The 26,262-nt window shown below is 36.8% G+C and overlaps 1 protein-coding gene across 10 annotated transcripts in view; it reads right to left on the bottom strand.

Moving 5' to 3' along the window:
• Positions 1 to 11,531: 11,531 nt before the first annotated feature.
• The window catches only part of SMC5 (structural maintenance of chromosomes 5), a 78,907-nt gene continuing 64,176 nt past the window's right edge, over positions 11,532 to 26,262 (bottom strand). For 6 of the 10 annotated variants that reach the window (XM_059656878.1, XM_059656874.1, XM_059656881.1 and 3 more), the window contains 8 exons: positions 22,217 to 22,342; positions 19,363 to 19,407; positions 18,828 to 18,923; positions 18,293 to 18,397; positions 17,954 to 18,073; positions 15,085 to 15,264; positions 14,901 to 14,996; positions 11,532 to 13,820 (listed from right to left, as the gene is read on the bottom strand). In XM_059656878.1, coding sequence (XP_059512861.1) covers positions 13,677 to 13,820; positions 14,901 to 14,996; positions 15,085 to 15,264; positions 17,954 to 18,073; positions 18,293 to 18,397; positions 18,828 to 18,923; positions 19,363 to 19,407; positions 22,217 to 22,342 — 912 coding nt within the window. In that variant the 3' untranslated portion in view covers positions 11,532 to 13,676. Of the gene's footprint in view, positions 13,821 to 14,900; positions 14,997 to 15,084; positions 15,265 to 17,953; positions 18,074 to 18,288; positions 18,398 to 18,827; positions 18,924 to 19,362; positions 19,443 to 22,216; positions 22,343 to 26,262 lie in introns of those variants that run through there. The other 4 variants (XM_059656877.1, XM_059656876.1, XM_059656875.1 and 1 more) reach the window with 4 other exon arrangements.

Here is a 26,262-nt window from a genome sequence, read left to right as displayed (position 1 = left end):
CCATGTCTCATATGAGACATCTTAATATTGGATGAGAAGCTCCAATATTATATAAATGTCAGTTTTAAAAATATTTAATCTATACATCAATACGATCAGAAGCAAAATCTCAATAGGCTTGTTTTTTAGCATGCCTAAATGACTCTAAAGCAGTGGTTCTCAACCTTGGCTGCACATTAGAATCACCTGGGAATCTTTTTAAAATCCTGATTTCTGGGCCTCATCCTCCGGAAATCCTGTTTCTTTGTTATGGCCTCACCCCATAACAGTAATGTTGTGGCCCCACCCCATAACAAAGAAACAGAATTTCTGGAGGATGAGGCTCAGAAATCAGGATTTTAAAAAGATTCCCAGGTGATTCTAATGTGCAGCTAAGGTTGAGAACCACTGCTCTAAAGCTTACCTGGAAATAAAAATCATGGGGAAATAGGGGAATTCTGAGAAAGAAAAGTAGATTACTTCTAACATAAGACTGTGTACTGTGAATCAATAGTAATTTTTAAAATGGGGTAGCAGACCAATGTAACCCAACACAGATTGGGTTTTAATAGATGATAAAGATGGAATGTCAAAGCAATGAAGAGATGGACTACTCAGTATATGGCATTGGTAGAATTGCTTATTAATGCCTCATTCTTATATAAAAATCAATTATAGACAAAACAAAGATTTAAATGTAAAAACAAAACTATGAAAACACTGAGGAAGCTCTAACTGGTTTGGCTCAGTGGATAGAGCGTCAGCCTGCGGACTCAAGGGTCCCAGGTTCGATTCCGGTCAAGGGCATGTACCTTGGTTGCGGACACATCCCCAGTAGGGAGTGTGCAGGAGGCAGCTGATCGATGTTTCTCTCATTGATGTTTCTAACTATCCCTCTCCCTTCCTCTCTGTAAAAATCAATAAAATATATTTTTAAAAAATACTGAGGAAAATGAGTAAGTTATTCATATCAACTAAGAGTAGGAAGACCTTTCTGAAAATGACATAAAGCACCTATTGAAAAACCTAACTAAAACAAAAGTTAAACATAAATCCAGCAAATCTTAGCTAGAACAACAGCAAACACACACTGTAAACAAAATCAAAATACATTGGCAAAAATATAACTTTTATCTTAGGCAAATGGCTAGCCATATATACATCCCCTAAAATCAATATGAAAAAGCCACTAGTAGAAAATAATGGGTGCAGACATGAAAAGGTAATTCAAAGAAGAAATGGTTGAGATACATAAATATAGGCTCAACCTTACTAATATAATGGAAGTTCAAATTAAAGCAAAAATAAGCAAACATAAAATCCTTTTCGCCTACCAGTTTTATGAAAAAAAGAAAGATGAGCTGAAACTGGTTTGGCTCAGTGGATAGAGCGTCGGTCTGCGGACTGAAAGGTCCCGGGTTCGATTCCGTTCAAGGGCATGTACCTGGGTTGCGGGCACATCCCCGGTGGGGGATGTGCAGGAGGCGGCTGGTCGATGTTTCTCTCTCATCGATGTTTCTGACTCTCTATCTCTCTCCCTTCCTCTCTGTAAAAAAACAATATATTTTTTTTTAAAAAAAGAAAGATGTGCAATATTTCATACATGGGAGCATATTAATTATAAGACTGCACTATTATAAAGTGGCTTAACAAAGATGCTCATTTCTATTCCATACTCCCTGTGTGAATGGTCCAGCTCAATTTAGACAGCTTCGCAAATGGGGATCTTGCCCTGGGCCCCGTGACTCAGCCTTTCACAAGCTCTGAGCTCCAGTCAGGTTGTGTGTGCATGTGTGTGTTGGGGGAGGTGGGGTTGGTGGCTGTCTTCCTCCTTCTGAGACTTGTTCCAAGATGCCAGCAGGCCCTTCCAATTTGTCCTGTCTTACCTCTGATCGATGTGGCTATATTGTTCTGTCTCAGGCTGGCCTTACATCATGCCCAACAAGGGACAGACATTTCTTGTATGAATGGGGCTACTATTCTCACTTTGTACATGTGTCCTTTATTAGCCTTCTCTCTCCTTGCAGTGTGTGGTCAACAGAGAATGAGGCTGGTCTAAATTTGCAGTGATTATGGCCTAAAGAGCTCAAGAGAAGGTACTGTTGAAAAATGTGTTGTTTTGCATTGATGCTATAAATTTTGAATGGCAAATTTCACATGGCTAGAAAATGAATTATGGTCCATATTTTCCTGCCTACTCCGGGCAGGACTTGTATTTGTCTTCATCATCAGTGAAGCACAGTACAATCTTTGACAGTCGTGGAAGTTATTGGAAGATGTACTCTTGGGAGTCGTAATGTAACCAGCATTAAAATAAATAACACTAGGGACCTGCATAGGCAAGATAACCTATGTTGTTTCAATACAAATTTCCAAGAACTACGGTGTTTGAAGTAGCAACTGCTTCTTTTTCCTCTGGGTGGGATATGACATTAACCAAGAAGGGTGCATTTGAATTTGACAGTAACACAGAGATAGTTCCTAGACCTGGACAGGAAAATATGGTGCACTTATAACAATAAGACATTTTAAAATTAAATTATTTACTTTGGGATGTGAAGGAAGTAAATATATTTCTTTTTTAAAAAAATTAAATGTTTATTGTTCAGATTATTACAGTTGTTCCTCCTTTTTCCCCCCCCCATAGCTCCCCTCCACCCGGTTCCCACCCCACCCTCCGCCCTCACTCCCCCCCCCCCCCCCCCCGCCACTGTCCTCATCCATAGGTGCACGATTATTGTCCGGTCTCTTCCCACATCCCCCACAACCCCTTCCCCCCCAAGAATAGTCAGTTCATTCCCTTTCTATGCCCCTGATTCTATTATAATCACCAGTCTATTCTGTTCATCAGATTATTTATTCACTTGATTTTTAGATTCACTTGTTGATAGATGTGTATTTGTTGTTCATAATTTGTATCTTTATCTTTTTCTTCTTCTTCTTCTTCCTCTTCTTAAAGGATACCTTTCAGCATTTCATATAATACTGGTTTGGTGGTGATGAACTCCTTTAGCTTTTCCTTATCTGTGAAGCTCTTTATCTGACCTTCAATTCTGAATGATAGCTTTGCTGGATAAAGTAATCTTGGTTGTAGGTTCTTGGTATTCATCACTTTGAATATTTCTTGCCACTCCCTTCTGGCCTGCAAAGTTTCTGTTGAGAAATCAGCTGACAGTCGTATGGGTACTCCCTTGTAGGTAACTTTTTTTCTCTTGCTGCTTTTAAGATTCTCTCTTTGTCTTTTGCTCTTGGCATTTTAATTATGATGTGTCTTGGTGTGGTCCTCTTTGGATTCCTGTTGTTTGGGGTTCTCTGCGCTTCCTGGACTTGTAAGTCTATTTCTTTCACCAGGTGGGGGAAGTTTTCTGTCATTATTTCTTCAAATAGGTTTTCAATATCTTGCTCTCTCTCATCTTCTGGCACCCCTATAATTCAGATGTTGGTACGCTTGAAGCTGTCCCAGAGGCTCCTTACACTATCTTCGTATTTTTGGATTCTTTTTTCATTTTGCTTTTCCGGTTGGGTGTTCTTTGCTTCTTTGTATTTCAAAACTTTGACTTGATTCTTGCGATCCTCTGGTCTGCTGTTGGGAGTCTGTATAATATTCTTTATTTCAGTCAGTGTATGCTTAATTTCTAGTTGGTCCTTTATCTCAACATCAAGGGTCTCACTAGATTTCTTGAGGGTCTCATTAAATTTATCGGCGGTTTCTAGAAAATTGTTGAAAAACCTTAAAAGTGTGGTTTTGAACTCTATATCCAGTAGTTTGCTTTCTTCCATTTCTGTCATTTGTGTCCTGTTTCTTTGTCTCAGCATTTTTTATGCTTCGCTGTGTCGATAGAGTGGCTTTCTGTGCTAAGTGTCCTATAGGTCCCAGTGGCTCAGCCTCCCCAATTACCTGAGGAGGACACTCTTGGTGCACCCCCTAGTGGACTTTGTGCACAACCTTGTTGTAGTTAAGCCTTGATTGTTGTAGGTAACACTGGGAGGACTTGACCTCCAGGCCAATTGGCTGTGAGAATCAGCTATGTCTGAAGTGGGAGAACTTCTGTGCTGAAGTCACCCTTCTGGGGCAAGACTTGCTTCAGTGGGGCTTTGGTGCTCACTGAGTCTGCCCCCTGAGTGTGTCCCTTATGGATCTGAGGAGTTGTAATTGGATGGTCCCACTCTGACCACTGGGTACACTGGCTCTTGGATCTAAGGAGGTGCTAATCTAGCCTCTGCCTAAGGCTACTCAGCAGAAGCCAGCTGTAAAGCAATGCAAGTTGCCCTGGGGCCTTGGGGCAGCTGCAGTTTGTTAAGTAATTTTCAGATTACAAAGGGCCGGGCCTTTCATATACAAAAGCCTCCATGCACAGCTTGGGTGGGGCGGGGTTCCAGGGGATCAACAGGGCGGGTGGAGCGAGCAGTATGGCTGCTCTCAGTCCTGCCCTCAGAGGCCCCAGCAATCGCTGCGAGCGCCTCCGAGAGAAAGCTGCCCTCGAGTTCCGACTGATGCCAGACAGTCCAGTTTCTCCCCGTATGAGTCTGGGTCCCCAGGGACTCGCCTGGAACTGGAGCTCAGAGCTTGAGACTCCCTCCCGATTGAAAAAGACAATCTGTCCTCAGCCGCCAGCCCTCTCCGCATGCACCTCTGCACCTTTGTATTTTACTTCCGCACCTCCTCTGAGTCTCAGTATGCTTTTCTCTTTCCTTCTAGTTGTGGAATTTCCACTCAGCCAGCCTTCCTGTGGTTCTGGATGATGTCCGTTCCGTCTTTTAGTTGTATTTTTGAAATGGTTGTGCGAGGCAGCAATCTCCGGTGTTTACCTATGCCACCATCTTGGTTTCTCCTCTAAATATATTTCTTTAAAGACTAGAACAAATTACGCCAAAGTTTTACAGTGATTGTGTCTGTGTGTTGGCTTCACAACAGACTTTGTTTTTCATGTGTTCTTCGATGCAGTCACGTTAAATTAGAAAACAATAACTTGGCCATGGTCACAGAGCTAGCTAAGTCATAGAAACAAATGCTCTTTGAGTCCAAACGCCATATTCTTTTCTCTTAAAATGTAAAAAGCACATAATTAAATTATCCAGTTCCTTTCCAGAGGCAACCATGGTTAGTTTCTCTGTATCCTTCAAGAGACAGAAAATGTAAACATATGTTTGTCTGTGTTTTTAGACATATGTTTGTGTTTTTTTAGAAACAAAAAATTAATTGGGGTAACGTAGGTTAAAGACATTTTATAATTTCAGGTGCATTATAGTATGGTATCTGTATCCCAATTGTGTGCTCGCCAGCCAGTCTAGTTTCTTTCTGTCACCACATATTTGACCCCATTAACCCTGTTCATCCCCCCACCTGAATATTTTTTTTGGTGTGTGCGCTGAAACCCGGGATATTTTAAATTTTTAAACACAGACGGTAAACCCACACTCACACTCTTCAGTATTTTGCTGTTTTAGTTGATAATAGCCTGGAGATCTGACCATATCAGTACATAACAAAACTCTCTTTTTAACAACCGTACAATATTCTATTAAGTAGATGTTTGCATCATAATTTATTAACTAGTTCTCAACATATTGCTATTTCAAACAATATTGAACTTAATATTCTCACACACATGCTTAAAAATACATGTGAGAGAACATGGTAGGATAACTTCCTGTAAGTGAATGTGCTAAGTCACAGGGGGTCCTTACTTACACTGTCGCCAACAACCATGCACATGTATCTTTATCATAAGTTTGCCTGCTTCCTGAGTTTTGCCATTCTCTATGCTCTTTTTTGTTTGTTTTTTTTTTAAATGCTCTTTTCAGAATAGATTACTACCAATTTCAGCCTTTACTGGGTTTGTGACTTTGGGTAAGTCCATTTAATCTCTCTGAACCTTCTTCTTTAATGGAAGTAATGTTCATTTTCTATAGTTTTTTTGTCAAAATTAAAGGATATATGGAAAAGGCTATTATACAAATAGGCAGATCAATATTTTATATTTTCTACATATAGATAGCTATTTACTTTCCTTCCACTTGTCTACTTCTATTCTTTGCACAGTAACTGTCCAGGTTTTATCATGCATCTACCTGCTTTCCACATCTTTTTCACATGTCCTTCTCCTCCCCCCCCAAATCTGATGATCAAATGAATCTTTATGAATTCAAGTTCTAGTTGTTACTCTCCTGCTTCTGCCAGACAAAACCGCTCTATATCTTAGAGGAAATTCTGTACCTTATTTTCCATTTTCTAGCCCCAGCCCCACCCTACCTTCCTATGATTTTTCACTATGCTTTTGGCCATTGTTATAATTCCTTTTAAATATTCCTGCACAGAGTGCTATGTGCTTGATTAAATTAGTGCCGCCAGTCAGTTGCCCCAAGTTTCCACTTCAGGACTAGTGGGTTTGGCTCAGTGGGTAGAGTGTTGGCCCTCGGACTGAAGGGTTGTGGGTTCGATTCCAGTCAAGGGCACGTATCTCAGTTGTAGTCTTGATCTCCGACACCAGTTGAGGCAAATGCTGGAGGCAACCGGTCAATGTGTTTCTCTTACATCCACATTTCTCTCTCCCTCCCTGCATCCCTTCCATTCTAAGAAATCAGTGGGAAAATATCCTTGGGTGAGGATTAACAAAAGTTTCCACTCTGTGCTCTAGTTGAAAAAACCCTATTAGCGAGGTGGCTATCACAAGTACCATCTACTATCCATGTATTCATACCAGGCAGATGCTTGCTTAATTAGCACAGAGTATCAGAGTGGCTTTTTATTATATTGACGGTGTATAATTAGTATGATGCATATTTGAAATGGGTTCTGAGAAATTAAAGGTGTTCAGATATGTATTAATAGGCTAAAATGTTCAGACAGTCTCCATTATTTCATAAACTGGGTATAAGATCCAGCAAGTATGACATACTTTGCCCTTAAAGGTGGTTCCCAAACCTTGAACCAACAGTTCTATGGCTAGATACTGGGTTTAAGGATTTCTGGTTCTTTCATGCCCATTTAAAGGATATGAGTCTATTTTTCATGCAAAATGTAATCAAATCACCCCAAATGATAAAGAGCTAGAACTTCACCATTTGCTTACAAATTATAGGAACAGTTTTGTGCTTGGTTATAAGAAATGCTTAACAAATGTCTGAGTGGTAGAATTTGATCTAAGACTTACTTTCATTGGATTCTGTTAATATTACTTTGGGGGGAATAGCTCTCACCCATATTAAACTTTCTGTTTAACCAACAAAATCCCCAACAGCTGGACATGACAAAACTGTCTTCAGCTCGGAATAATTGGACAGTTTTAATGACGTGAACACTTTTCTACTTCCTATAAAAGTTTGCCTGCATGCTTTCCCACTTTCTGGAAGGCCCACTGTAAATACCTAAGTTCTGTAACTTCAAGTCTTCCCAGATTTCAGGTAGATCCCTGTCAATTCCAGAATTCAACCTGAGTACCACTTACTGCACTTAAAATTTGTCCTTGTGGTCCACTTTATGGCACTTGGTAGCTTTTTTTTTTTTTTTTAAAGTAGAATCACATATATGCTGTATTTTTTTAAAATATATTTTATTGATTTTTTACAGAGAGGAAGGGAGAGGGATAGTTAGAAATATCGATGAGAGAGAAACTGGAGAGCATTATGCTAAGTGAAATAAGCCAGTCAATAAAGGAAAAATACCACATGATCTCACTCATTCATGGACAATAGAGACCATTATAAACTTTTGAACAATAATAGATACAGAGGCAGAGCTGCCTCAAACAGATTGTCAAACTGCAGCGGGAAGGCCGGGGAGGGTTGGGGGGCAGGAGGTAGGGGGGTAAGAGATCAACTAAAGGACTTGTATGCATGCATATAAGCATAACCAATGGACATAAGACACTGGGGAATAGGGGAGGCTAGGGGACTGTCTAGGGAGGGGGGATAAAATGGACACACATGTAATACCCTTTGTAATACTTTAAGCAATAAAAAAATAAATAAAAATAAAAAAAATAAATATATTTTGATTTTTTACAGAGAGGAAGGGAGAGGGATAGTTAGAAATATCGATGAGAGAGAAACATCGACCAGCTGCCTCCTGCACATCCCCCACTGGGGATGTGCAGGCAACCTAGGTACATGCCCTTGACCGGAATTGAACCCGGGACCCTTCAGTCCACAGGCTGATGCTCTATGCACTGAGCCAAACCGGTTAGGGCTAGGCTGTATTTTTTATCCTCAAACTATGTCATACAGTGTTTCCCTCAGTACATGTAAATTAGGATTGAACAGGTGACTAGTGGAATAAATATGCTCAAATTGCCCAGTGTTGGGAGAGAGAGCATTCATTAATGCTACAATTACTGAGTGCTTACTATATACTAAGCATTTTTCTAGGCAGCAATCCATTTTCTACCAATTTTTCTGGGTAGGCAGCAATCAACACGACAAAGTCTGCTTTCAGAGAACTCATATTTGAGTGGAAAAGACAACAAACTAAGTATAAAATTAGTGATAAATGCTATGAGGAAAAAACCAGTTAAAAGAATAGCAGTGGCTCGAGGTTGCTATTTTAGAAGAGGTAGAGTGGGGTGTAGGAATCTTGAAGGCTGTGGTAACTGATTTTTGTGAAGGGAAACCTAGTTTCTTCTTTAAAAGCGTTGTCCATAGGCCATAGAAAGACTGGCTATCTCTTGGTCTGTGGATACTCCTACTTGTCTCCAAATACTCACCCTCCCCTTCTTGAGTAACAGGGGCTGGAGTCTAACCAGACACAAGACACACAGGTGGGGATGACATAGTCAAGCCTCACTTGCAGCCCATGGGACTATGTTCAGAATAAGAGCAAAAGTAATTTGTGCCTCTCCTCTTGCAGATCATGTTTTTTTGTTTTGTTTTGTTTTTTTAAAAACACCTATATATTTTTTATTGATTTCAGAGAGGAGAGATAGAAACATCAATGATGAGAGTCATTGATTGGCTGCTTCCTGCATGCCCCCAGCTGGGGATTGAGCCCACAACCAGGGCACGGGCCCTTGACCAGAATTAAACCCGGGGCCCTTCAGTCTGCAGGCCAATGCTCTATCCATTGAGCCAAACCGGTTAGGGCAAGATCATGCTCTTAAAAGGAGTCTTCTGTCTTCTCCCCCTTGTGCCTTTCTCCCTTAGTTGTTTGGACACAGATAGGTGGGCAGAAGCTGAAGCAGCCATCTTGTATGGTAATGGACCCACTGGTTGAGGATGGCAGAGCAACAACACAATAGGAGTTGGTACATAACCCAGGCTGCTTATGCTGTTAAGAAAGGAATACACTTCTATCTCGTATAAACTATGTTTGGGTTTTTGTTAGGACAGAAGTAGCTTGTACCCTAATTCAGAGGCATATTGGAGAAGCAGTATCTTACCCACAAAGAAGTTAATTACATAACCAGGAAGTATTTATGGGTATAGCTCCAACAATTCAAAGGGCCAGAATAAAAAGGCCAGGATAAAAAGGCAGCATGATATTCTAGAAAAAAACTTAATTAATTCTGTTTTTTCAGCCCCACCTCTGCCCTTTAACAATAGTAAACGCTTGAAAAAGTTCCTCTTTTTCCACCTACAGAATAGGGTTGTTGTGTATAATTACATGGAAACACTCTGAAAGCATAATACAGCTTATCAACAAATGATTATAGCATTTGGTTTACAAAATAACTTATTTAGGCTTATCAGAGCTAACCTTAATCACTCAAATGGTTTCTTTTCATGATTTATGACTGAAAAGGAGTCTAAGCCGCCTGGAAGATCCTTCCCAAGTCTAAGTATATGAAAGATAAAAGAATGTAACATGTCACAATCTCCAGGGCTACATTAGGATTTTAAATATGAAAATAATTTAAATTTATAACATTCATCGGACAGTTTATCCCAAATCTTTCCAATGGGATAATTTGTTTCAACCTACTCCTTACTGAGTATTTGGCAGGAATGACTAAGTGACCCCAGCCCCAGCCCTGGCCCCCGTCAATTTCAAACACATGGACCCGAATGCTAAGAGTATGTAAGCTTGCTCCTGAAAGGTAAAATGAATGTTTACTAACTAAAGGACAGTCTGAAAGGTAAGGTGGTAATATCTGTGGAAGGAGCACACCGTGCATGTTTCTAACTTGCCTAACAGCCAGCCTAGGTTACAGGCTCTCGGAGGAAGGCAGAGAGTGCAGAACCCGTGTTGATTTTAGGCCGCTCCTGGCTTCAATAAGTCCTCATAAGCACAGTTCTTATAAAGGAGCGAAACAGAGTAGCCCTGCTTTCTCTTTGGGGTTAAAAGAAAGCTGCCTTTTAAAAAAATACTCAAATCTTCCAGCTATACTGCCCGAAAATCACTCAAAGCCTATCGGTATCTACATCCTTTGATCAATTGACACTACCAATGAAACAGAATGAAAATCTACACGTGAACAGAATTCTCAGACCTTGATGTATAAAATGCATAGTACATCATATTTTTCAAGATTTAAAATATCCAATATCAATAAGCTGACTCTCTCTCTCTCTCTCTCTCTCTCTCTCTATATATATATATATATATATATATATATGAAACTTAAGCTTCCAACTGTGAGGTGAGGTGCCCTATTAGGTCCCTGATCTCATCTGATTCTGTAAGGCATTATCCTCATTTCACTAATGAGGAAATGGGATAAGGTAACTAACTTGTCATAATCAAGTGATAAAGTCTGCCTAAAAATATATTTTAAAAAACTTACTTTAGTAGGTTAATGTAAGAAATGAGACAAATTGACTATTGGGAATGTTTTGTGCAAATCTAGGCTTTCAACCTAAAAAAAAATATATTTTTTAAAATATATTTTATTGATTTTTTACAGAGAGGAAGGGTGAGGGAAAGAAAGCTAGAAACATCGATGAGAGAGAAACATCGATCAGCTGCCTCCTGCACAACCCCCACTGGGGATGTGCCTGCAATCAAGGTACATGCCCTTGACCGGAATCGAACCCGGGACCCTTCAGTCTGCAGGCTGACGCTCTATCCACTGAGCCAAATTGGTCAGGGCTCAACCTAAAAATATTTATACTTGCCTTGTAACTTGGTTTCTTTAGATAATTTCAACCTTTTTCATGTGTTTATTGCTTCTATTAGACTAATTTCCTTGCAGGCAGACAGGGACTAAATTTTCTATCGTCTGGAACATACATGGAGTGCCAAACACTGTTCTATAAAGGCAGGCATTCAATAGACTTGTTTTTCCATAAACCTGAAACCAAAATGAGCCTTAAAAATGTTCAAAATAGTCCGGCGTGGCTCAGTGGTTGAGTGTGGACCTATGAACCAGGAGGTCATGGTTCCATTCCTGATCAAGGCACAAGCCCAGGTTGCAGCCTCGATCTCCAGTAGGGGGCATGCAGGAGGCAGCCGATCAATGATTCTCTCTCATCATTGATATTTCTATCACTCCCTCTCCTTCCTCTCTGAAATCAATAAAAATATTTTAAAAATATTTTTAAAAATTAAATATTTAATATATTAAAATATTTAAATATCTAAATAAAACAGTTCTCATTTAAAGTAACATACACCAAAAGAATATGAAAATATGCATTTATTACCAACAAAGTAGTATTTCCCACAAAGAGGTTTTTTAATTACACACACACAACAGGACAAAATTATATTTTCTACCTACTAAAGATTCATACTCCAAAGAAAATAAGCACATGTTAAAGACAAGTAGAAGGCAGCAGCAGATCTTTCCTTACTTTGAATACTAAAATCTTTTCAATGGACTCTTTCCTCAGGCAGATCAATGAAGATTTTGTCATTAAAAGTACTTGCTTGTCACCTTAAGGTTTTTGCAATTTGAATGAAACAAAAAATAAGATTTTGCAGAAAATATATGAAATTTTAAGTGGCTTATACTCTAATGTGCTAGACATTATTCTTCTATTAACATGTTAAGATGATATATAATTTATCCTTCACAGCTCAAAATTCAATGCAAAAACAAATATTAACCTTGTCCAGTAAAAAAATGTAAATGCTAACAGATAAGTTATGGAATAATTGTTGAGATATGCTAAGTGAAATAAAATTGACCATTATATTTTATTTTCAAATGCACATAAAATTCAAGCTTCTCTGTCACACTGATACTCATTTTGCAGAAATCAGATGACTGGCACTAACTCAGACAATAAACAAACGACACCAAGCACATATTAGTGAAGATATTTTGTTGGAAAACAAAGTATTAAACAACAAACATTTTTGGTAACAATATCACTTTAGCAAGTTTTTCAGTGTTTATGTATCTTGTTCATACTAGGAAAAATGCTACTTAAAAATATTTTTCATAGTACATGCATTAGACTTAGTTTAAGAGGAGAAGGCCCTTTTAAAATTTTTATAAAGAAAACATTTTAAACTGAAAATGTCTAAGTGAAAGGACATAATCTATGGTTCATTACTTTTTGACATAATAAGAAAATAAATTTCAATGGCTAAGAATATACAAAACCAAAACTGAATGCGATTTTTCAATTTATTCAACCTACCAAGTCAAAAAAATTTAATTTTGTCATTACTGGTACTAACACTTGGATTAGTCCATTATCTTACAAGTTTTATTTTTTAAAAGAATAGAATTTGTTTGGCACTGTTAATTGGCACAACTCAGAGATAAACAAATGATTTTCTCCTCTATTCTTTCATACTGAAAGAAACAGTTAAGACTAGATTTTCTAAGATAATGGGGTAGAATAGCACTGTAAGGAAGGACCTATAAGGTTAAGTTCTAGAAAAATTATGGTTTTAAACAAGTCAACGTTTTCCTTCACTCTTTACATAACACTTAAAAATTTCAAATATAAATTGTAGAAACCAGTATATGAAATCTTAAGAAAAATCTTACTAAAAATAATTATAAAAATGCTCTTAGAAATTTAAGATGTAAAATACAATTGACTTTAAATTAAAAAAAAAAATCCCACACACTTTACAGTTATTCCTTAAAAACCCTTGTCACTTGATTTTATATTCTGTCAGTCTTTTGGTTGCATTTTGCATCATCTAATGGCCACTTTGTGGCATTTCAAAAAAGTCCCACTACCATTTTTAACCAGTACTTTTCCCCTTTGAGATACCAGTACAATTCTAATATCAAATTTCATAAAACTTTTTTAAAGGCCCATAAAATTCCATTTCCTATTGGTGATAAGGTAATTTTTAATAGTAATAAATGAATAGATTTGTCATAAATTATTACTGTACATAAGACGACATTTCCATATCAATTTTTAAAAATTAAATATAATACTGGGAGAAAATATGACTTAAGCTCTATAGTCATCTTTAGACTAAAGTAATTAAAGTTACTCTGCAATTAAAGCTCAGGGTTACCATGTCAACTAAACTTTTTGTGACTGGTAACCCCTTCCACGGCACCTTTGATTTGAAATAGTAAATACTTTTAACATGGGAACCCAATGACTTGTGGTTAGAGTGGTAAGGACTCAAGTCAACAAAGACTGAAAAAGACTTAATTTTTACTACTGGAAGATGCTATTCCACAGAAAGAAGTTATTATGGTCTCTGTTCATCAACCCATTTGTGTTTAACAGCAGGTTTCCAAAAAAACTGATCTTTTAGTCTTAATGAATCTCCCTTTATTCAGTTGAGCCATACTTATAAATAGAATGTAACAAAAATCCCAAAGGCCTCTTCTTTTACTTTATTGAGAAGGTTGAGTGAATGTTATACGCCGCCGCCGTCTTTGGAAAGCCTTTAAATTCCATCTGTTTGGTTCCAGCATATGAGGACCATTGTAGACAAACAATACTGTCATCTTTTCAGAATAAGGGAGATTTTGTAGGAGCTGTAAGTGTTAAAACAAGCTGTCATATAATGCTATATATACTAAGAAGTACAATTTTCCAACCTTACACATGTAAGAGTATTTTTTGTAATATTAATGAAACAACTCAATATATACCCTGCCAGACTGTGATCCTTACCTGAATTAGTACATCTGAAGCCTGGCCTAAGGAATGATCAACATGCTTAGGGAACCTTCTACATTCACAGGCCGAAAGGGATGAGACAACTTCTTAGGTAAGACCTTGGAGAAGTGTGTCCTCCAGAATTTTAATTGGATAGTCACTTTTACTCATTTTTCCCACAAACGCTTCTCAAGCAACTTTTGTGGTCAGGCACTGTGATAAAAGTATATACCAGAGAAGGTTTGGTGTATAGGGCATGGTGTTTGGAAAACAATAGGGTATTAACAGATCTGGCTATTCCACAGAGTATCTGCTGGAACAAGGAGAGAGAGTACACTATTCACTAAAAATCTGAATTTAGGATGGTCTCACCAATGGAATTTTTTTTTGTGTGGGAATACTTAGTTAAAAAAAAAAATCTGATTACATCAATAAATATATCTTTGAATACATCAGTTTTATAATTTACCCACAGTATATGGCCTAACAAAAGAAAATTTCCCATTGTAATGGTTCTAGCTTATAGAAGATTCTCTATAAAGATACTTCTGTTTTCATCATAGTTAGTTTGTGAATAGATGTTGGGACACTTAGGGTTTCCTCTGGGCCAGGGCAGTGGCAGTGGTGACATAGACAGGCCTTCCCAGGAAACGAGGAAGCCCACAAAGTCCCAGTGTTTTGCATTCTCCTGTGAGTGCTAAAAAAGGTACTTCTCTAGAGGAGTAAGGGCCAAAAGCAGGAAGCAATCTGTGTCCTAGAACATAATGCCATGTCTATGTTTCTGTCTCCCATAAAAAGATTTCTGATTAAGGTGTCACTGGAACTTGTCCCCTTTAGTAATATAAATACTACTGTAATCTTTCTAGTTCCTTTCCTGGAGTGTTCCTGCTCAAATGTACATATTAGGACCAAATCTGCTACACGACGAAGACACTTTCAGGTTACTTATTACCTACCTTTGGCGTAATAAAGAAGTACTGAGAAGTGTTTTCTTTACAAGCAGTATTTACAACCATTTCAAACACTCTGCGTTCATTGATTGGGTCCATTCCCTAAACCATGACAATAATAATGATTACATTAAACTTATTATGAGATATAAGATAAAATAAAACTCAAGTAAAAGAATAATCACTGTACCTGATTGATTTCATCAACTACTCGGAATGGACACCTATTAAGCTCCTGAAGTGCCATCAAGTATAACATAGTAGAAACACTTCTTTCACCTCCGCTTTGATGATGAGGAGTTAATTCATGCAGTTGAGTACTACTTCGAAATTTGACTCTAATTCGAATTCCATATTTATCATAGTCTTCCTATAAGATGTTAAAAAAGTTAAGATGAGAGATCTTTGATAACCTCATACTATTACATAAAAATAGACTGAATAAATCAAAATCTATAAGAAGAAAGAACTTAAAAGTTTAATGACAGTTTAAAGTAAACCAATAAAATATTAAAGAACCAGTTGCTATTTACAAGCTTTAGTGGGTCTCTAAGGATCTATTTCGGTAAGAAAAATAACCAGATTAAGAGTAACTTTTTTCCTTGTCTCATACCATTCTTTTCAAGTTTAGTAGCTTTCCCTGAGGGTTTTTGAAATTACTAAGTGAAGAGCCCCATCGTGGAAAGTCATGGAAAGGCCCTATCTATCCCAGCTCCTTAAGTGCTAGGTTTTAAAGCTATAGGTGCAAATAATTAGAACAGTGGAATATCATGCTGTTTTCTCTTCAAAGCACCTGTGTATGTCACTACAGAGGGCTCAGTGTCCTCCCCTTCTTCAGCAGGTTAAGAAGAAAAATGTAGGCAGAGAATATATGCATACTTTAAATGACACTTATATTTAATCAAATATATACAAACAATACTTAGCAAAAACCTGGCACATAGTAGGTGCTCGTTAAATATCTGTAGTAATGAATGCACTTAGTGTTCTTTATATTTTGCCTAAAATGAGGCTGCTCTAAGGCTTGTTTACTGTTCTTATTAGTCATTTCTAGACCAGTCAGATTCAGATTTACCCTAAAAATGAGATAACGCAACTTGATAATTAAAGGTTAATAACTAGTTAATGAAAATAGAGCTTTTAAGGTCTAAGAGAGCATTGACCAAGAGAGATAATGCAAGCCATGCATGCATTTAAAATGTTCTAGTAGTTACATCAAAGTAAAAATATGTGAGATTAATTTTAATATTTAATTCAATACACCCAATATATCTTTAACATGTAATCAATATAAAATGTTTAAAGATATTTTACATTCTTTTTTCATACTAAACCTTTAACATTTATGTATTGTACATAAATGTTACAAACATTTTACATAAATGTTACAGCACATTTTACACATTTCAGTGCTCAATAGCCAATTGTAGTTAGTGGCTACCATAATGGACAGCAGAGATCTAAGATTAACAGTAATAACTTCTATAAAAATACAAATATCTTAATCATAAATAAAAATCCTTATAGCTATCAAATTTTAGAAATACGCCACCTTCAATCTTTTTGCCCTCCAAAAGCAAAAACAAAGCTAATAAACAGTAAGTTTTAATACTTTCAATTCACTTTTTAAATTTATACATTCCTTTTATTCCACAACAAATTTATTAACTACACTATTTCTTAACTATAACAGCTCTAATTGTTAGTTTTGTTTTGGGCTCTGCCACCCACTCTTTTTGCTCATTCTAGGATCCTTCCTTCATCTCACTGAAAGCTCTGGCTAAAGAAGGAGTTCTAGAATTATGACTGAGGAGCCCAGAATAGTAACATTCCAAAGGAGAGGCTAAGAAGAGATAAGAATGTCCATTTTCCAGGGCCCATGGCTAAGTAGGACTATTGAACTGAAAAGACGAAGAATCACTTCTATGGTAGTGAGTTATCATTTAAAACACAGAAAAACTATCCAGAAGAAACAGTACTATGCAATAGGTTCTAGATCAGCCGTGGGCAAACTACAGCCCATTTGAAATGAACTAAAAAAAAAAAAAAAAGACGGTATTCTTTTATGTAATGATGTTTACTTTGAATTTATATTAGTTCACACAAACACTCCATCCATGCTTTTGTTCCGGCCCTCCGGTCCAGTTTAAGAACCCATTATGGCCCTCGAGTCAAAAAGTTTGCCCACCCCTGTTTTAGATTAAAGGTTGGGATTTCTATTACCGTTCTAACCACTGGTTTCCCTATGCTTACTTGATCGTAATTATGCCTTATCTGGTCAAGAGGTTTGATAAAGCTCTCAGTAATCAAATTTTCATCCCATAAAAACTATACCACTTCCACTGAAGAAACAGAGTTAAGAGTTTAGGCTCTGGGATCAGATCTGAGGTTTGATTTTTTTGTTTTTTGTTAATCCTCATCCAAGGATATATTTTCCATTGGTTTTTAGAGAGTGGAAGGGAGAGGGAGAGACAGAGAGAAACATTTATGTGAGACACATTGACTGGTTGCCTCCGGTACATGCCCTTGACCGGAATCGAACCCGGGACCCTTCGGTCCGCAGGCCAAAGCTCTATCCACTGAGCCAAAGCGGCTAGGGCTCCTTACACATTGCTTAAGGTAATATTATTTTACCAACAATTGCAATGTATAAACTTATAGCTCAAGAAATTAACAAATTTTCAAATATTTTCATCTTGTGAACTGTTAAATTCTGATCAAAAGGAAACCACTGACATTATACTTTATTTCAGTTATGTCTGCCAGTTTATGACTCTGCTAACTTGGAGAGTGGTAGATTTGTAAGGCAATGAAATGCATTTACTCATCACAGCTGAATAACCATTACTTAAGTCTGGATATAAAGAGTCAAGTATTAGTCACCAATCTCAAGTGTCAGATACACACATAAGTGACCCTGATGAAATTCTACTGGTGGTCCTTTCATTCCTTTGAACAATTTTTTAGTAAGCAAAATTTTCATATATAAATCCAGGGTAAATAACAATGTACCTACAATTAAAATCACTTGCCAGGAAACATTTCAAAAGCAATTTTACCTCATTTTCTATATGGAGATCAACTTCACCGGCACACTGCATGGAACTAAAAAAATTGCTGAATTTTTCATTAATTTTTTCTACCAGCTCTTTTAAAGGATTAAGCCACCTTTCTTTTACCTGCAAATTAAGGCAATATAAAAACACAATTTAAAAGAAGTGTTATTACATTCTGATATACTTTACATAAAACAAATTTAATATCAGTATTAATCTAGTCACAAGAACAAACATTGCACTTTTTCTTAGAAACATATCATTTCATTTTGTATTATTCTACATGTCCATATGATTAATAGTAAGAACACAACAAAAAGAAAAGATAAAGAAAACAATTACCTGTGAAATGCTTTCCCTATATTTATCCAGTTCAACTTTCTTTATCTTTAGTTCCTCAGTTAATTGCTCGATTTCTTCTTCTCTTTTTGTGTATTCCTCAACAACCTAACAGGGAAAAATCATTTCTTTAAAATAAATCTATCAAAGGATAAAATTACAGACAATTTGCATTAATTAAAACATTAATTGAAAATGCCAATGTGTTGCATTGTTTGTATGTTCTTATAACATACTGAAAATGCCATTTTTTATTCTGAAAAAAATAAACACTGCAGCATTTCAGGTTAGCCCAACTATTCTTTTTATAAAGAAAAGGCACAGAACACTGTGTTCCTTAGGAAGAATCTATTTAAAATTCTAATAGATTCAGAAATCTGGCATTTAAAGCACATTGTTCCTGCTGTCTAGCTTATTATTACCAAGAGCTCTAGTACAGAGTGGGAGGCAAGTACTGGAGGAAACTCTATGTGTGTATGTGTGTGTAGGGAGAGGGTGGTGGTGGTGGCTGCAGTAGGTAATAGGGAAAGAATCATACTGTAGGATTCAGTCCTGTGAAGCAAGAAGCTCTTGATCTTTCTTCAGTTAATAAAGCATCAATTTCATCCAGTGTGTTTGGAAGGTCCTGGAAAGCCTAAGGAAGAAAAAAATTATCCATCATTGTAGATAGTACAGTGAAAAGTTAAATTCAAACAGTTAAAATATTCGGCCCGAGTATCTACTACTCTACCACCATGTGTTCAACAGCATGCTAACACAGAAGGAATCAAAGAAATTATAAACAGGGTTTTGCTTTCAAATAGCTTACACCTTTAAAAGGAAATAAAATATATACACTTACACGGGATAATACCTTAAGGCAGTGTACTGATGTTGAGTATTAAAATAAGCAGTACATATTATATAGGCTATGGAATTTAGAGTAGGAAGTATCAGTTCATGCTACAGGAGCTACAAGAGAATAGGAGAATTCAGAGGCCCAGAATTCATCTCCGGGCCTTAAAGCAAATGGCTAAGAAAAAGCAAGGCAGAGGGGAGACAGGAGCTTGGAAAAAAGAATGAGCACTGCATACCATGGGGGGTGAGGAGTTGTGTCCATTTGGAATGTTGGGTACTTGCTGAATTGGTAGAATGGGTCCAGAATATGTGGGGCATTGAAAGAGAGCAAGAAGTTAGAACTTTATACTGTACTGAAAAAGCATCCTAAGAATCTAATTAATTTGACAGAATTTCACCACAGAACTATCCATGCCAGAGAGACAAATCAGAACAAATACTTTGCTATGAGGGGAAGCAAGCAGTACACTGTTTTTTGTTTGTTTGTTTGTTTGTTTTCAGCACAACCTGTAAAGTTCTTACACTACAAGGTACAAAATGAATCTTGGAACTCTGAAAAAGATCCTGATATTACATTAATCTAATATCTTAAGTTTTTTTAAACTTTTTAGAAAGCAGTTCAATTTCTAAAGGACTTTAGATATTTGTTGAATCTGACTATCCACTGAGCTTTGAATTCATGTGCTCAACACTTATTTAATATCTTCACTTAACTCTAATAAGGCATCTTAAATGTAAGATGGTAAAACAGATATCTTTATTTCACTCACCAATTTGAGCAAACCTATTTCTCCTCATCATCATTCCAGTTCATGGCAAAATTTAGGGTTCTCTCTCCCACCCTTCACCTCAAATCCATTAGAATGTCCTGCTGGCTTTGTCTCTAAACAATTCCTCAAATCTATAAGCTTCTGTCTCCAGGATTTCCTCCCTAATCCATGTGACTCTATTCTCTTGTCTGGTCCACAGCAATAATCTTCTGTCCCCTAACTTCCAGTCTTATATCCTTACTTTATTCTCCATATAGCAGTTAGGGGTGTTCTTTTACTTATTCTTTCAATTAATAGTTTAAAGTTCATTAAGTAATACTAATAGAAAATTCTGCCAATTTTGATGGGATGAGAAAGTTTTTTGAAGTTCATTTTATTTTACTAAAACATTTTTTTACTAAAACCATTTTTTTTTTCAATTACAGTTTACTTTTAGTATTACCTTGTATTGGTTTTAGGTATATAGTATAGTGATTAGACAATCATGTATTTTATAAAGTGTTCCCCCTGATATTTCCAGTAGTTAGTCATATCACTCCTTTAAAATCCTCTAGTATATTCCATCTCAAAATGAAACCCAAACTCCTTCTATGGTATAAAAGGTCATACATGACCTGACACTGTCTTCCTTTTTGCTTGGACTAGCCCCACTGAAGATTCCTTTTATTCTAAAACATCTATATACATAAAAGCCTAAGTGACCGTTACGACCAGACAACCGGCCAGTAGCTATGATGCGCACTGACCATCAGGGGGAAGAAGCTTAATGCAGGAGCTGCCCCCTGGTGATCAGTGCACTCCCCAGCCAACCTCCCATGGCTGGGCAACCTCCCGCAGTCTCTCCCGCCGGCAGGCCAGCCCTGATGGCCAGGCCGAGGGACCCCACCCATGCATGAATTCGTGTACCAGGCCTCTAGTGTCAAATATTATTCTGTCCTGGGGGCTTTGTATGAACTGTTTTTTCTGCCTATGATATTTTCTCCCTCAAATCTTCCCTAGACTGATTTCTTCTCTTCACTCAGGACTCATCTAAAATAGTATCTTTTCAAAGGAACCTTCCTTGACACTATCCTCTTACCTTGTTTTATTTTTAGCACCTCTTCCTACCCAACATCTATTTGCCTTTTTATTTGTTTTGTTTTTTTATCTGCCACATGATTCAGACTAGAATATAATTTTCAGTAAAGAACTCTGTCTTGTTCAATACACATATTTTTAATGAATGTATGAATTATCTCCTAATTTTGATCCTTTCAAAAGCAGTATGACTTATCAAAGATAGAATCATGCTACTTTCTGAAAGAAAAATTACTACAGATATTATATTTACATTTATTTTATGATAACCCAATGTATTTTGGAGAAGTTCTAGCATATTTTTAGAAATAATAGCCCCTCAATTTGTCTTAAAAAATCTACATTCTTATTATGTACCCAGTCTATTCTTTGTGGTTTCTATGTCTGATATCATAGAGTAAAACATTTGAGGATTTGAAAATTATAGTTCAATTAATTTTTTCCAGTTTTACTTATATCCTTGTAGACATTTCATTATATCCTTAGTAGACATTTCCTTATCTACTGAAATAAGTAACATTTGAAATTAAGAATTAAAAAAATCCATACAAATGTCAGATATCTTAATATATTTTCTATTCATTTTCTCATTGTGACATTATTCTAAGAGGATAGGTATGTAGCCAAGGTATTATCCCTATTTGTAGGATAAAGCTTAGGGTCACAGGGCTACATAATTGGTGGAATTTGGACTAAAGGGCAGGATCTCCTCATGTTACTGAGTGATATATCAGCATATAATGGAAAGAAAGGCTCTTTTCTCCTTTTCTTACCAATAAATGTTTGCCCTAAAGATTCAGTTCCCATTGAACTCCAAATAAAAACCCAATATTCAGGAAAACATTTTCATTTTGCCTGCTTTTCTAAATATCACCTCTATTTACTGTTTCTTATATACCAATTACTGGTACTATGTTTCCATGAAAAACCACATCCCATTTCCCAATCCTACTCCTGAAAAGTGGCTTGGGGGAGGGACCTTTCATTGGAAAAATGAATGTTATGGTACTAATAATTTTGCAAGGTGATACCCATGTTTTAAAAATTTTAGTACTAAGCAACACAAGTAACTGGTGCAAGTTTGCATACAGTAAAGAAAATTTGTTTAGCAAAATTACATACTCAGTTGAAAATCTCCCATTTTTTATGAACATCATGTTTCTCATGGGCCATTACAATGCCTAACACATTTTAAGCTTACAAGTAATGTTAACTTGTGGCATTATATACTTTTTATACTTACTGTTTGATATTCTTGAGGAACGGTCTGCTCTGCACCCAGGTTACATACTTGCCTAGCTCTCCTCATAAGCTCCTTGCATTTCTGCAATAATCGCTGTCTATTTTCATCCAACTCAATGAAATGTTGCTATTATAAGAAAAAAATATTTTGGAAATTTGAACAGTGAGCTATTTTATAAAATTACATTACATTACATATCAAATAAGTTATTAAATTTTGATTGTGATAAGGAAATAATCAGAAAACCGTATCTCAAATGACTGCTTTTATTGTAAAGATTAAGTTTATCAGCATGTACAACATTTCTCTAATCCAGAGGTCCTCAAACTGCGGCCCGCGGGCCACATGCAAATACAAATACTGTATTTGTTCCCGTTTTGTTTTTTTACTTCAAAATAAGATATGTGCAGTGTGCACAGGAATTTGTTCATAGTTTTTTTTTAAACTATAGTCCGGCCCTCCAACGGTCTGAGGGACAGTGAACTGGCCCCCTGTTTAAAAAGTTTGAGGACCCCTGCTCTAATCCATAAGAACTTTAAATTTAATTACCTTTCCCTCAGTTTGATTTAGCTATATATAATTTCACTCTAATGAAATTTGAAATACACAGTGTATAGGCTTCCTATCAGAAAACTCAGCACTCAAATGTAAGTAGAACCTTTGATAGTTTTCCAAATGCCTGTCCATATAATTATCATTTATTCATGGACACATTCATTCCTTCACCAAATAATTATTGAGAATCTATTAAATGTCAGTTTTTATTACGCACTGAGCAGAGAAACGTAAAGGGGAAAGATACATAAAATCACTGTAAAAGAAACAGCTATTATTTATTTAAAGCTTATGTGCTAGATGCTTCACACATATTATTCCCTTATTTCTCATAACACTGAACAGTAATATTGTTCCCACTTTGCACATAAAAAATAAAAAGACAGAGAAATTAAAGCAACTTGTCCAATCTCACACAATTAGTTAGAGGCTGTCAGGATTCACATCTATGCCTGCTTACAGAACTCATGCTCTTTTCATTATATCCTCTCAGTGGGAGAGATTGAACAGAGAAAAGCAAAAAAGTATATACATAGTGGTAGGGGATGCAGAAAGGTCATAGTCACAGAAGCTGTAAGTGAATGGTCTTAAAGGACAAGTATGAAATTACTAAAGAGCAAGCAGCAGCAGGCATTCCCAGGTGATTACACAAGTAAAGGCAAGGAAGCTCAAAGATCCACTTATTTATGTAACAAGATCTAACATATGTGGAGGAGAGGTAAAGATATAAAAGATCAGAGTGGCAAGAGCCAAATGGCAAAAGTTTCACGTGTAACGAGAAGGGCATCATGGAATGCCTTCTGTGGCCCAAGCTTTGTTATAACCACTATCATATATGTTAATTAATCCTCACAATCTAAAAAAATATAATCTCCTTTTCTAGATGTGGCTCAGAACAAGTTTCTTAATATGAAACTTGTTCAGGATTGCAGAAATAGGTCAGCAGGTTTCTAAGAAGACAGGTCTAGCTTACTCTTTCCATTAAACCTCAAACTTCAGTGTGCACAAAAAAATACCTGGGGTAGTAGATTATTAAAACAATAATGATACACCAACCATATGCCAGACCTATTTGATTAAGTTCTCTGGGGCTGAGGCCTGAACATCTGTTATTAATAAGGTCCTTGGTTGATTTTTAAACATACAAATTTGATAGCAAATAAACTAAACCAAGACAAAATGTTATAAAAAGTAAAGGGATATATACTGGACTGAACTGAAAACACAAGCAAGCCTTTATACTAATCACACAGTACTATGGTTTCCTTTAATGAATTCCTCAGTCTTTACACCCTGAGAGAAATAAAAATAAAGGTTAGTTTCCCAATCATCCCTACTCTGCTCTCTAGGGACAATCACACTCAGGCAAATGTAAAACAAGGGGACAGCTAAATAGAAACTAAACACCCCTGAAGTCTTCTATTCCTGCTGCCTAGTACTCTGGACCTTGCTAAATGAAATGTTAGAACACTTTGAGAAAGAAATCCTTGAGCTGAATACTTGGGGCTCTGTGCTTAGGGGGACAAAATCTCATTCAAAGATTTCCTTCTCTTTAGTGGAATATGTCTAATAAAATCTTTACCAGAGAAGATGTTTTTTCTATAGGTACACTTAAATAAATACATTTTTTAAAAAAAATCTGAGATAGCCTAGCCAGCGTGGCTCAGTGGTTGAGCTTTGGCCTATGAACTAGGAGGTCATGGTTCAATTCCCAGTCAGGGCACATTGCATGCCTCCTGCATGCCCCACACTGGGTTGCAGGCTCAATCCCCAATGTGGGGCATGCAGGAGGCAGCTGATCAATGATTGTCTCTCTCCCTCTCTGAAATCAACAAAAAAATATTTTTAAAAAAATCAGAGAGAGAGAGAGAGAGAGAGAGAGAGAGAGAGAGAGAGAGAAACATCAATCAGCTGCCTCCTGCATAAGCCCCGATAGGGGATTGAACCTGCAATCTGGGGGTGTGCCCTGACCAGGAATCAAAACCTCAACCATTGGGTATATGGGATGATGCTTCAACCAACTGAACTACACCAGCCAGGGCTATACATACTAGTACATTTTTGTGACATACCTCTTCACATAACATCTGTCCCCCACCCCCACAATTGTTGAGATATATTTTGGGGGGAGGGTAAGGGGTGGAAGGGAGTATAGAATTATGTAAGATGATAATGTACAGTTAGGCTAGTAAAAAGAGCTTTATATACATTTCTACTTAAGAGTCTAGCCCTTAACAATTAATACACAATAGAAATGTTTCATCTATGTAAGACATAAGGGGAAAAAAGAAAAAGTTTACAAAATACCTCCCACCAACATCTCAGAAAGGATTAGTTTGTAGGATATATGCTGAGAGGAAATTAGTAAGAATTATCTTTTCTCTGAAATTCTTTTTGAGAAAGTTCAACTGGCGTGAAAGGTGTACAGAAGTAACTTAATGAAGGGAAAGCTTCTCTAAGAGGGCCCTCTTGTGGAAGAAATCAGAATTGTTCACATAATTTCTTAAATAGCAGGTACACATGAAATTATTTAACACAGTAATTCTAACAACTTATTAAAATAAGTCAAACAGAGTACAGTTAGGCTAGTAAAAAGGAACCAAACTAAGTTCTAGGCAGCATGAACTCTGAACTTTTACTAAAACACTAGCTGTAAATTAAAACATTTCTTCTTCCATTTTTTAATACAAGCACAAAATTTCATTACAATTTAAATGGTCTAAAATTCAAATGTTACCTATATGTTTAATACATATAAGATAGAATACATATTACAATAAAGTAATGGCAATAATACTATTTACTTGTTAAATAATCCCCCTCCCCCCAAATGTATCTCATTTTAAAAACGTCTCCTCTGAAATTTTTTTTTGGGGGGAGTGGGAGAGTGCTAAGCAGGTAGGGAGAGGAGAGAACATTAGATAAAAGCACAGGATTTAGTATTAGGATTAACAAATAAACTAATTTCCAATCTTTAATTTATATTGATCCTGATGTAAATAGATACTTTTAAGGAAATATTGGTGTACACTAAGCATATTAAATTAAACTAGAGGCCTGTTGCACGAAAAGATTCGTGTAATAGGCCTTCCCTTCCCCTGGCTGCCGGCACTGGTTTTCCTCCAGCACCTGGGACCCAGGCCTTTGCTCCGGCCGGAGCCACCTTCAAGCCCTTGCTGCTCTGGCCGGAGCCACCTTCAGTCTTTGCTCCACCGCTTGGTGCCTATGTATGCAAATTAACCGCCATCTTTGTTGGCAGTTAATTTGCATATCATTCTGATTAGCCACTGGTGGGTGTAGCGAAGGTATGGTCAATTTGAATCTTTGTCTATTATTAGATAGGATATCACAATCTCCTGCAGGTCAGGTATTTACTAGTATCATAATATCTATGACTGAAGATTATATGCTTGGAGTGTTAGGAAACTTGCCTGCGGTAAAAAACCAAGTTCTAAGTATATCCATCCATCTGTCCATCTCCGTATCAGGAT

The sequence above is a fragment of the Myotis daubentonii genome, chromosome 11 (genome assembly GCF_963259705.1).
Source record: "Myotis daubentonii chromosome 11, mMyoDau2.1, whole genome shotgun sequence".
NCBI classification, from domain to species: domain Eukaryota; kingdom Metazoa; phylum Chordata; class Mammalia; order Chiroptera; family Vespertilionidae; genus Myotis; species Myotis daubentonii.
The sequence above is the reverse complement of the archived record's forward strand: the minus strand, read 5'-3'. Positions and strand labels throughout refer to the sequence as shown.